This window comes from Mustela nigripes, chromosome 8 (assembly GCF_022355385.1).
Source record: "Mustela nigripes isolate SB6536 chromosome 8, MUSNIG.SB6536, whole genome shotgun sequence".
In the NCBI taxonomy this organism is placed as follows: Eukaryota; Metazoa; Chordata; class Mammalia; order Carnivora; family Mustelidae; genus Mustela; species Mustela nigripes.
Genome location: NC_081564.1, coordinates 64,873,936 through 64,886,434, shown reverse-complemented (window position 1 = coordinate 64,886,434; position 12,499 = coordinate 64,873,936). Strand labels below are relative to the sequence as shown.

Sequence of the window (12,499 nt, the reverse complement as noted above, 5' to 3'; positions counted from 1 at the left end):
CAGCCAGGCTGCCTTGTGTCTTCTGCAGGTGCAACCTACCCCCCATCTCGGAGAAGTACACCATGGATGTGGGCGTGAAGACGGACGTGGTCACTGTGAACCCCAGCATCATCACAGAGAGGTTAGTGAGCCTCCTCCAGACTCCTGCTGCCCAGTAGAGTAGCCGTGAGCCATGACTCCTGGACATGTGACATCCAGATGGACAGGTGCTGTCTGTAGCAGGAGACACACACCTGATTCCAAAGGCTTACTGGGCCACAGTTCCTCAATTGTTTATATTGATTTCATGTTGAAATAGTAGTATTTTGGGTCTATCGAGTTAAAGAAAACACTGCAAGCATTCAATAGGATAGGACCAAAATTAATTCACCCATGTCTTTCTGCTTAGTTAAATGTGATCCGTAGAACATTGAAAATTCCATATGTGACCTGTATTATATTTCCCCCTGGACAGCACTGGTCCAGACAGGCTTCACCTGGAAAGGCCATAAAGCTTTCCAGTGTGTGATGGGGGCAGGAAGCTTCCTAAGCTGGTGTGTCCAGGCAGCTCTGGGAAGAAGCCTTAGGTGAAGATCTCAGCCCCCACCGAGTGTCCCTCCTAGGCTCTGTCTGTGTGGGAGGCCTGGGGGAAGGGGGTTAAGGGGTTAAAACTCCAGCAGGGACACAGTCCCACCTTCCAGGTCAGGCTAGGAGCAAGAAGGGGGACAGCCAGAGACCAGAGGATGGGGAGCTGGTAAATCGGGTCCGATGCCCAAGGTCACTGACAGAGTCAGCAACGTGAGGGAGCCCTGGAGAGGAGGGATATGAGCCCCCGGGAGGACACTTTAAGGTGAAGCAGGAGGTGAGGGAGGGGCTTTGGGGGAGGAGGGAAAGAGGCGGCAGGCAGACTTTTTCCCTATACTTCATTGGGGACCTTGGGAAAGAAAGTACAGACGAATGGCCCGAGGAGCCTCCACTTCCTTACTCCTTCCCCACCGAGGCCACCCTGGGACGCCCTCATCCCTGGGAGTGAAGCACAGCTGTCCCCACACTGCTGTCCCTCTGGGTCCACTTACACAAAATAGCCGCCCCCGAGAAAGGCAGGGCATTCATCTTCGGCGGTGAAGGAAATGATGGGGAATAGCAGGGTGCACTTGAGTCCCCCACGGCCTCCAAAGAGGTCCCGGGGTGCCGGGTGGGGGCAGCAGGGGCTCCGGGGGGCACAGGCCTGGGGAGTGGGCTGCCGACCCTCTTGCTCTGGCCCCGCCCAGGTTCCACAAGCTGGAGAAGTGGCGGCGGCCCTTCTACCGGGTGCTGCAGGTGTACGAGAACGCGTCGGTGCTGCTGCCTGCCTTCTACAACACGCGCAACACTGACGTGTCCATCCGCGTCAAGTACGTGCTGGATGACTTCGAGTCGCCGCAGGCCGTGTACTACTTCCATCCGCAGTACCTGGTCAACGTGTCGCGCTATTGGCTCAGCCTGGGGGTGCGCGCCAAGCGCATTAGCACCGGCCTTATCCTGGCCACGGCCGCCCTCGAGCTCTGCGAGGAGGTGCACCTGTTCGGCTTCTGGGCCTTCCCCATGAACCCCTCGGGCCTCTACATCACCCACCACTACTATGACAACGTCAAGCCCCGCCCCGGCTTCCACGCCATGCCCTCCGAGATCTTCAACTTCCTGCACCTGCACAGCCGAGGCATCTTGCGCGTGCACACAGGCACCTGCTCCTGCTGCTGAGGGCAGCGCGGGTTGGCCGGCTGGCCACCCGGCGAGCAGAAGCACGCACCTCCTTTCCCTTCTGCGCCGGGTGCTACTGGGGGCGCCTGGCAGTCAGGCGGTCACTACCTCCGGCGTTTGACTTCCTGCATGGGTGGTGTGGACCCGGAGGCAGGGCTGGGGGTTCCCCCCATGGAGCAGAGCTGGCTGCGTGCTAAGCTCCTTGGCCTCCGCGTGGGGCGGCGGGGGGGAGCATGCTGCCGAGCCACACCCAGAGATGGGGGGCCTGGGGGATTGCAAGTGAATAAAGCACATTTGCACTCAATTTTGGCATTCGGAAGAGCACACACTGCAGTGGCCTTGTTGCAGCTAAAGGAAGGCCCCCCAGGACTGAAACGAGGGAGACAGGACACGGGAGCACCGTCAAGATTTAACTCACTTTTGGCTTCCAGGGTTTTATCCTACGGCTTCAGCCGTGAACTGCAATCTAGAATTTCAGAGCTTACAGATCAATCCAGCAGCCAGACCTTCCCGTGAAGATAGAGTGGCACAGGGAGGTCCAGCATCTTAACCACAGTCACTCCAACGGATTGGAGTCTCTCAAGCAACACCATGAGATCTAATGCAAGCCCTATGTCTTAGCATCTCCGCTGCGACACCATGAGCTGGGAGCCGCGCTCTTTCACACACGTCCTCAGGCGCACACACAGTCCCGGCCCCTCCCGGTCCCATCCTGTGTGCGATCTTCCCATGAAAAGGACCAGCTGTTTGCACAAAGGTCTTCAAACCAATGGTATTGACTCAACCCATGCTTCTCAATCTGCTTCCTCTCCTGTCTCCTTATTTTCAGCTCCGTTTTAACCAGGAGTTATTTATAAGATCCCTTCCTCTTTCTGCTCCGGAATCCTGCTACATTGTGTTCCTGGCCGGGAACTGTCAGCTCCGGGCTGGAAAGCACAGAGATGAAACCGATGAGCTTTGCAGATGGAAGTACGTCATGGCCTCTGACACCAGCATCACTGAGGGGCCCACGGGGAAGGCAGGACTTCCACATCACGCAGCCTGGCCTTCGCACACATGGACCCACAGAGCCTGTGCTTTGGAAGGTCAACTGGGCCTGGGCCGAAAGGGGTTAACATGGCATTTCATTTGTGAAGTTCATTCCCTTTGCTTTCCCCATGGTGTTTCCGCCATCAGTGTGGTCCCACCTAAGAGACACCCTGGTGACTTGCTTTAGGACCTAGCTTCACGGACTCGTGCCGTGTTAGTTCTGGAGGGACTTCAGGCCCCTTCCTCCCACTCTCCCTCCCTCCTTTTTCCAGAAGCCTATTTTGCTTGGGTCTGGGGGTGGGCTTGGGAAGACAGGGTGACGAATAAAGGCAGAGTCGCTTTCTTCTAGGGATGGCGGGCAGACCGTACACAGACCCCAGCCCAGCCTGGTAGGTGCCCTGAGGAGGGCGGGGAGCTGCGGGGTCTCAGCAGGGAGGGGGACCTGCCATCCGATGACTGTCTTTTATAGGCAAAGCAGCAGGTCCTGCCAGTGAGAGACAGGGGCACACGCGTGCTCAGCTCCAGGCTCCCGGTCCAGGGCTCCGTCCTTGACAAAACCACTTCTGTTTCGTGTGGGTGGGTGGCCACACTCAGTGCACAGCACTGTTCAGGATGGGACCTTCCACCTTTGTTCTGAGCCCTGGTCCTGACTTGGGCAGACCTCACGCTGTTTGTCTGTAGAGCAGGGAAGCAGCCAGCAGGACAACGTAGACCCTAGTGGACCATGAGCTTGGAAAAACCATGCGAGGGCAGTGGGTGACTAGGCTTTCTTGGGCTCTGCCTGTTCCTCCAAGGAAGGTACTTCTGGGGAAGGTTCCGGGTGGCTGAGCTTTCCAGCCTCACATTTTGGTTAATGGAGCCCAGCTCTTGAGACGGTGGCATGTCAGGACTGTGAGGCTCCTAAAGACCGTTTTGTCCCATTTAACGAAACAGGTCTAGAATGGGAACGTGGCCTGGGTCAAATTGTGTCTGGGGCTCTACGGAATGCTTGCTCTGGACAGAGCCTCCTGGCTAACACTTCTGTTCCAGGGAGGGCCGTGTTGGGGGCAGGAGCTGTGGCAAATCAGGCATCAGGGTTCCCACTGCCTGAGGGTGCCACGGGTTGGCGTCTGCCCCAGCAGGGCCCTCGTAGGAGCTGGGGATGAAACGCCATGATCTACCCCACAGGGGAATCATGGTCTCATTTCTGTATGTGGGTCCTAGGGCAAGTCTCTTTCCTCCCCACAGATCTCTTTCCTCATCTCTGCAACTAGAGCCTTGGGAAAGATCGCCAGGGTCTTTACAACCTCTCATGGGTTTGTTTTTTTTTTTTTTTTTTTTTTTTTTGAGCTATTCCTGATATAGGGCTCTGAGCCCCAAGTAGTATTTATTATTATAACAGCTAACATGTAGTGTGCTCCCATTCTGTGTCAGACCCAGCACGGAGCACCTTCTTTGCAGTTATCTCCTGTGGTCACAAGACCCCTTTAGGTAAGAAGGCTCCCATGGGACCAGTGAGGAGCGCCTGTGCCCCGACCTGTCTTAGCCGCTTCTTGGCCAGTGTCACAAGGGCTGGAACAAGAGGGATCCTGGTGGAGGTGCCACTGCAGGGCAGTACGGGGCCCTGCTCTGGGGACAAATGCTCTGGGAAGGTGTCATGGGTCCAGGAGGTCGTCTCTGCTTGGAGATGTCCCCCACCACCATGCACCTTGGCAGCACTCAGCCGCCCATGGTCCAATGGGTGCCATCTGGGCACTGGAGGGAGGTGAGGTCATCTCGGCATCTTATAGGTGAGGAGAGCTGCCCAGAAAGAGTACCCGGTAAGTGACAGCATGTTGAGTGACTTGCCCAGGGCCCCATGGCCAGCCAGTGCCTCAGGTGGGACTCACCCAGTGTCCCGACTTCCAGGCCATGCTGATTCTCCAGCAGTCCATGTTTGTGGGGAAAACATGGTTTCCAAAGGCTCACTGTTTCCTGGGCATTGACTCAGCATGCCCCCACTGTTTCCTGGGCATTGACTCAGGATGCCCCCACCGTGTTCCTTGCAGCCCCAACACCATCTGCAGTGCAGACTACCAGTTAAATTCTTATTTAAGGGAAATCGATTCCCCACAAATAAAACAACCGTCATGTCTTCTTTGTGCTCAACCCACTGCTCCGGGGTTGAGAGGCAGCAAAACCAAGTAAATGACTCAGTGCTTAGCCAAGCAGAAGGGAAGGTGGCTCAAGGTCAGAGGCAGCCTTTGAGGCTTCACAGTGCTGCCGAGGCAACTTTGCCCGCTAATCACCTGCTGCTGCAGAGAGCAGAGAGCCTGTGGCTTCTCCCCTCTGCCCAGTGGGGTAGGGGCCTGGGGACGCACCGCCTGCCAGGCCTGCCAGGTGAGGGAGAGCACAGGGCTGGTTTCAGCCAGGCCTTCAAGGAGGAATTACAGAGCACTCACTTTGTGCCAGGACATTGCCTCGGTGCCGGGGACCAGCGATCCCGCCCTAGCCCCTGCCCTCCCGGGGCCCAAGAGCCCACCCGCTTCTCAGGAGCTGTGCTGGGAGCTGGCAAGTCTGGGCTCAGGGACAGTTATCAGGGGGAGAGGACAGGGCATGCCAGAGTTATTGCCAAAGCAGCAGCTGCTTCTCAGGCCTCATCCCTGACATTAACAAGGCAGGTGACAGGGATGGCCTCACTGTCCTTTCAAGTCCTCTCCTCCTGCGTTTCCTAACCTGATGTTCCTCCTGTCTCTGAATGCTCCTTCTCGGGCCCCTTTGTCGATTCGCCTTCTGTGAGGCTTCCTCAGTGGGGCTCTCTTCTCTCCGCAGGAGCGCTCCTGCAGAAATCTCATCTCTTCACAGCCTGTCTGTACGACTCCTGGGTCTCAGCCCCCTCCCTGGCAGGTGGGCTCTCCCTCCAAGCCTCGAGCCTCGGAAGCACATTCACCACGGCCTCTGAGCCTGCACTTGTATCTCCAAACTCATCATGTCCTCAAGGGGGCATTGTTGAAAGGACAACCTGGCTCCAAGTTTGCCTCTTACCATGTACCAGCTGGGTGACCTCGAGGGGGCTGCCGAAGTCCCTGGGGGCTCTGATTCCTTCTCTGAGGGGCAAGGCCAGGAGACCAGCCTCTCCGGCTGTGCTGAGGGACAAGGGAAGTATGGTCGGGCGATGCCTAGCACAGAACCCAGCATAGACTAGACACTCAGTGAGTGCAGCTTCTGCTGCTCCCCACCCTCCCCCAATCCTCCCCCGGTGAACAGCTCTCCTGCACTCACCCCACAAACCTGAGCCACCCTAGGCTCTTCCTTCTCTTTCACCTTCCACGTCAGCTCGACTGCTGGGGAGCCGCACCCCACCATGTCTGCCATTGAAGGGCTGCCACCAGGGGAGGGGGTCTGGCTGGAAATTCAGACGAGGGTCTTAGATGAGAAAAGAGTGAAAGTCAAAATCTGACACACAACCCAACTTCTGCACTTCCTATAAATATGAATATAAAATATAAGCTGCTCCTACACTAGCCATCAAAAAAATAATTGGGAATCTGAAACATTTATGAAATCTGTTTTGGCCTTGACACTATCAGATTTCTTTTTCTTTCTATTTTTGATTGGGATAAAATACATAAGACATTGAATTTACCATTTTAGCCATTTTTAAGTGTACAGTCCAGTGGTGGTAAGGACGTCCACATCGTTGTGCGACCAGTCTCCAGAATACTTTTCATGTCACAGAAAAGACTCCGCACCCAACAAAGGATGACTCTCATTTCTCCTGCCCCAGCCCCTTGGCAACCACAGCTCTGCTTTCAATCTCTGTGAATTTGTCTATTGTAGGTACTTCGTATTAGTGGAATCATACAGTATCTGTCTTTTTGTGACTGGTTTATTTCATAGAGAATCATTTAGGTAGGCACAAGCTGTTCTCAAATGACATTAACTGTTTTTAGTGTCCCTGTAATAGAATTCTGATCTTCCTTTTTGTCTGGAGCAGCTGTCCTGGGCCCTTGGTCTGTCTGTCCCTGCTTATGATGATCTTGGTGCCTTTGCGGAGGCTCAGAGCAGACCTGGTCTGCTTTGCTGGTGGTCTCTGCTGTCCTGGCCAGACAGTGTCCTCAGAGGCAGCAGTTCTGCCCACCTTTTTAAAGTCTTTAGATATTTTCCCCTGTGTAGTGTCTTCTGTTAACAACCCCCACCCCACCTTTTTTTTTTTTTCTTTTCATTTCAAAAAAACCACGGAGAGGGAGAGCAAGAGAGAAATATACACTTTAGTCAGTGATTTAGCTCTTGGCACAAAAGCCAGAAATCAGTGACTGTCTTTCTTTCCATTTGGGGGATGGTTCCCTTGGCAACTAAGTAACTCATTTCCTTCAACAAAATGACTTGCTCAGCTTTGGGGTAAAAGTTTTATTTCCTCCGGAATTGTGGTTCTCAGCCTTGTGTGCATATACAATCACCTGGGGATCTTTATAAAATAGCCCCCTGATCCCCCATGGACTTCACCCTCCCAGAGAGTCTGATTCTGTTGGCTTAGGGATAGGGCTTCCTATCTTTATTTATTTTTTTTCAGATTTTGTTTTTATTTGAGAGAGAGAGAGTGAGAGAGAGCAGAACTGGGGGAAGGGTCTGAGGAAGAAGCAATCTCCGGAATGAGCAGGGAGCCCGATGCAGGACTCGGTCCCAGGACCCTGGGATCACTACCTGAGCTGAAGGTAGACGCTTAACTGACTCAACCACTCAGGTCCTCTCTATCTTTATTTTTAAAAATCTTCTTGACTCTTCTGCGCAGCAGTGAAGATTCATTGCCCTGAGGCAGAGGGGCTGCAGGTTGACAGCCCTTTGGGTCACCCGAGGAGCTTTGAGAAATACACCTGCCACCCGCTGCCTGACCCCAGAGGCTCTGATCCAGTTGGTCTGAGGTATGACCGAGGTCTTGGGGGCTTTCAAACTCTCCAGATGATTCTGATACGCAGCCAGGGTTGAGAACCGCTATTCTAGAGCAGCTGTTCTTGAACTTGAACCCGAGTCAGAGTCCGAATCACTTGGAGAGCTCAGGGGCGGGGGCGGGGCGGGCTCCTGGGTCCCATCCTGGGGGTGGGGCCTTTCTGAGCCAGCTCCCAAGGGATGGTGATGCTGGTCCCTGGCCACTGCTTTAGACCTAACTAGCTTGACCCTGTTCTCCTACATTTTTTCCTCATTGGGGGTTGGGAAAAGCCGATTCAAGCCAGTGGCTTCGTAAAGGTATCAAATAGCTTTTCTTTTTCCGAACATTTTAAACACTGAAATAAACATGAAGAAATATTTTTAAAGTGAAGTCACATAGATTTCTTCTCCCAGGTTAGGAGGCTCAGAGTGTGCCGAATTGAGAATTTATTTGTGCCTGGAATTAGGATGCATTTGTGATCAGAACTAAGGGGTTGATGTCTCTGGAACTGGGGACAACCAAAACTGTGACCAGTTTTATGACCGGCGCTGGAAGCTGGGGAGGATCTATGCACCACCCTGCCCTCTCAGCACAGTTCCTGGGCCCCTGGGGGTGGAAGATGGGCGCAGTGATCTGTCCCCGCCCCCACCGCACCCATGGAAAACAAGCAGGAAGGCAGTGATGAGGAGACGTCCCATAGAAATGTCTGTGTGACCCAGGGACTAGGGGTCCCTCCCCATTGCGTTAGGCTCTTCCTTCTCCATCTGCCTTTGGAAAAGGCTCCAGTAGAAACCAGCTACCTAATATCTGCATCCTGCCTCTGTCTCCTCCCTCCCATGAGAGGCAAGTCCCCTGCCCCTTCCCTCTTCAGACGCCCACAAAGGTGTGGTCCCAGTGAGAACGTTCTCTGCACGGCAGCTCAGGATCCCGCACTCAACTGCAATGTTTACAAGACACCCTGAACACCTTGAAGACTTGTTAAGGGAGAATATGGCTACCATCTTGCCGAAATGAGGTCAAAGCACACCTCACTTCCCAGTACCCAAGCAAGCTCACTCAGCCCTTAGGTCGCTAGGGACTCAGAGGAAGGAAAATTAATTTTGAGCCCCTGAAATAGATGCTATAAAAGCTCTGTAGTAAAGACCAAATGCTTTGCTAACAGCAGATCCCTCGTGGCGTCCACCTTAATTTTAAATTCAATTCTAGGGAACCTGATTCTGGTTTCTCATAATAAAGTGAACGAAGAGAATGACAACAGGTGCTAGACCCAGCAAGAAGTGGCAGCTAAAAGCCCAACAGTAACGCATTAAAAAGACCAAATCTTTACATCTCCGCAAACAGCAGTGATCGGAGGCCATTTAGTGGAGGGGCAGATACATTGCCACAACCCCGAGGGCAACAAAGCATTTTCGATCTGCTCACCCTGTGATGTCTGCAACCACACAGAGTGCAGGAAAAAACAGCATTCACTGTACTGTGTTTCAGAAGGCGGAGAAGCCACTCACCCATTTTGGAATTAGTTCCACCCCCAAAACTTAAAACACCGTTGTAGAAATCTTGGTGCTTCAAGGGTTAGCCCTCGGTCATCTTAAGTTCAGGTAGGTGCAATAGTTCATTTTCTGACAACAGAGGATACATGAGATGGGCAAAGTCACTCCTTTGTTTTTAAGTACTGTTCACACCCAACGTGGGGCTTGAACTCACAACCCCGAGATTGAGAGTCACGTGCTACACGGACTGAGCCAGCCAGGTGCCCCAAAGTCACTTCTTTGGACTCACGTGTTCCCTCTGACATTTGCTTCCCCTTCCCCTAAGAACAAAAAGACGAGAAGAGGGGGGGACGCACCCCTCGCAGCTCCCCTCCCCCTCCAAGGGAAGTGCAGCGTGGTGGCTGAGGGGCTGCGGGGGAGCAGGGAATTCTCCTTCTGCATCTGTGCTTCCACCTGTGGTGACTTCCACCAGGTCCCAGGTCATGCTGGGACCTGGGCAGGCTCTGCAGGGACCCAGCCTGGATTTATCTGTGAATTTAAGAATATGAATGACCCCTGCCTCCAAGAACCTCATCCCGGCCCACACAGTTTTCTACTTTCCAAACACCTTCATCACCCATTTCTCACCAGGATTGGCTGTGCTCCTATGAGAAGGCTGGGGCAGTTAGGGGTGTCCCCACTTGACTGAAGCCAGGAAAGACGATGATTGCACACCCCAGGGCACTTGGGATTGGCAGTGGAGTTCTGGTGCTGGGAGCCCAAGCTGCTGGAGTGGTGGAAGGGGTCCCTGCTTTAGCCTCTGGGGGCTTTTCTGCTTTCTTCCTTCTGAGCTGGTCAGGCTGGTTGGCATCTGGTCCAGGCCTGGGCTGCACCCCCTGCCTCACGCAGTGTCCGGGTCTGGGGAGGGCTCTCTTGGGTATTCATTCCTATCTAGGTCCTGCACTCAGGGTACCCAGAGTCAGAACACTCGGTGGTTGTACCCAGTCGGCTGGAAGTGGAGACAGCTGTACTTGGCAGGGAGTCACCGAAAGCCACAGGCCTGAGCAAAGTGGGATTGTGGAGGGAGTGGACATCAGACCCAGTAATCCAGCCCCTAGTGCTGTGGCTGTTTGGGAGGAGGCCAGGGGGTTCCCAAGCGACAGATCCTACCAGCCCAGCCAGGAGCCAGCTCTCCCCTACTCTTCTTCAGCAGGACCCTTGACGCTCACTGTGGCTGCCTTCCCTGAGCATGTCCTTCTGCCCCAGGTTGCTTTGGGGGACAGCTGGTCCTCCCTGGGGCTCCCACATGTTGCACAAATGTTTTAGGGATACGACAGGGTCATCTTGGTGGCCTGCAAAATTTTCTTCCTGGGCCCAGCCACCTTTCCTTCAGAAAGCCATACTTCTTCTTCCAATCTGTATTGTTTGAACTGAAACATATGTGTATGTATTATTTCTTTTTTAAACAACACTTCATGTAAATGAGCATAGGCGGGGTGTTCAGTGTCACAGTTTGGAGTCATTCTCCCACCCCCTTGCTCCCCAAAGGAAGCCATGACAGACAATGGAGGTCCGGCAGAGGAGCGGTGGAAACGTGGCTCCCTGCCTCGCAGCTGTGCACGGCGTCAGACAGGCTCCAGGTCATTTTCCAGGAAGCCCTGCCTCAGGGCTCCCATGAAGGCAGAGCAGTTTATCCCTGAGGGGTGGCACCGACTCAACCCGCGCGGCCTACTGCGTGTGGAGACAAAGTGGCCACGTGGCCGTGACCTCCGTGTGCTTCTCGGCCCCACGCCTCCCACGCTGTCCTCTCTCAGGAGCCAATCACATTGGATCGTGCTCCAGAAAGCCTTTCCCACTGCAGAAGAACCAGGAGACTGGATGTCATTTGCTGGGACATGGGGACAGGCGATCTGAGTGGAATGGACTGCAGCTGAAAACCATCCGGCCCTGGGTCTCCTGGCTTGTTCCCTCTGCTGCCCTGATCACTGCGGAGAGAGGTGCCCTGTGCAGCCAGTGGAGTCAGGAAGCAGGGGAGCCCGGGCTGCAGCCCTCCCCTTCTCTTCATGCAACCCGCGCTCCGGAGCGGGGCTCACAAGCACCCCTGCAGCCCGCTGCTAGCAGTGTGCGGCTGTCCCCGAGGGATCCGTGCGTGATGACGGATCTCTCCTGAGTATAATCAGGGTACTTCTTACCTGTCACTGTGCTTGAAAGGCCCTCCATTTCCACCTGATAAAACCTGCCAGACAGTTCATCCAGCAAAGGCTCTTTGGCCGGGCTCAGAGACCAGAGCCAGGCCAAGCCGGGTGCGATGCAGCAGCGACACTCTGAAGGACACAGGAGGACCTGGAGAGGGGAACACAGGCTTGAGTCAGAGGAGGGAGAGTCCAGGAGGGCTGGAGGGCTGCCGGAGCAGGCGGTGCCTCAGATGGGCTCAGACCTGGAAGCCACAGAGACCTACCTACCGCTCTTCAAGCAAGGTCGCTGTCAGGGTCTAGAGTCACGTCAAAAGTCATCTGAGCACTAATTACCATCTTATAAACATTTTTTATAAAAGTTCTTTCCATGCCAATCTCCATTGGTTTGTTTAAAATAGGGATATATATGTAAAACGTATATACAGTTTTTAAAATTCATGCACAAACAGCCTGACCAAGGCTAGCCTGTAGAAAAGACTCCCCAGATCTGCATCTTGGGCAAGTCCAGAGCCTTCCTTGTGCTTTCCCATCGGGGAAGACAACGTGCAAACTCCCAGAGCCTGACATTTTCACGGTACCTCTGTCTTCAGACTCCTGCTGCTCCGCGTGATTTGGTTTTCTATCCCTTAACCAGCGTGGTACTAGACGTAGACCATTCCTTGATATCAGTGATCGGATCATGCATCCCCGAGGAATGCAGGAGGGGAGGGGAAAGGGATGGAAATCACTTCCGGATATGCAACCTCAAATGCCCAGCCTCCCGGTGTGGACAGGCTGTGCCACCCCAGCCTCAGCCCACCTCTCTGGCCCCTCCTCTTCCGACCCTTCTGTGGCTGCCTGCCCCCAGCTCCTCAACTCCCTTCAGCAGAGGACGTATCTCTGTGCATTTGGTCTCCCACCAAGCCTGGATCTCAGCTCACCTTTTACCTTCCTCTGAATGAATTGGATGGATGCTAGCTGCACGATGTTTAAACGTTTCTTATTACAAATGTAAAATACCAGACCCTCAAGCAAGCAACTGTGGGATCCAGGGGTGCTGAGACCTGAGCACTGTGTTCTAGTCTATCATCGGAGGAAGCAAACCCAGGGCTCAGGGAAGCAGGAGTTTAGTAAATGTTTTTGAATGAATGAATGCATGTATCAGTAAGCTGGGGGATGGAAGTTGAATGGAGTTCATTTATTTATTTAATAAACATTTATCA

The 12,499-nt window shown here is 53.9% G+C and overlaps 1 protein-coding gene across 3 annotated transcripts in view; it reads left to right on the top strand.

Moving 5' to 3' along the window:
• The window catches only part of ST8SIA5 (ST8 alpha-N-acetyl-neuraminide alpha-2,8-sialyltransferase 5), a 61,060-nt gene extending 48,561 nt beyond the window's left edge, over nt 1-12,499 (top strand). For 2 of the 3 annotated variants that reach the window (XM_059409592.1, XM_059409591.1), the window contains 2 exons: nt 29-121; nt 1,251-12,499. In XM_059409592.1, coding sequence (XP_059265575.1) covers nt 29-121; nt 1,251-1,719 — 562 coding nt within the window. In that variant the 3' untranslated portion in view covers nt 1,720-12,499. The remainder of the gene's footprint in view (nt 1-28; nt 122-1,250) is intronic. The other variant, XR_009406001.1, reaches the window with a different exon arrangement.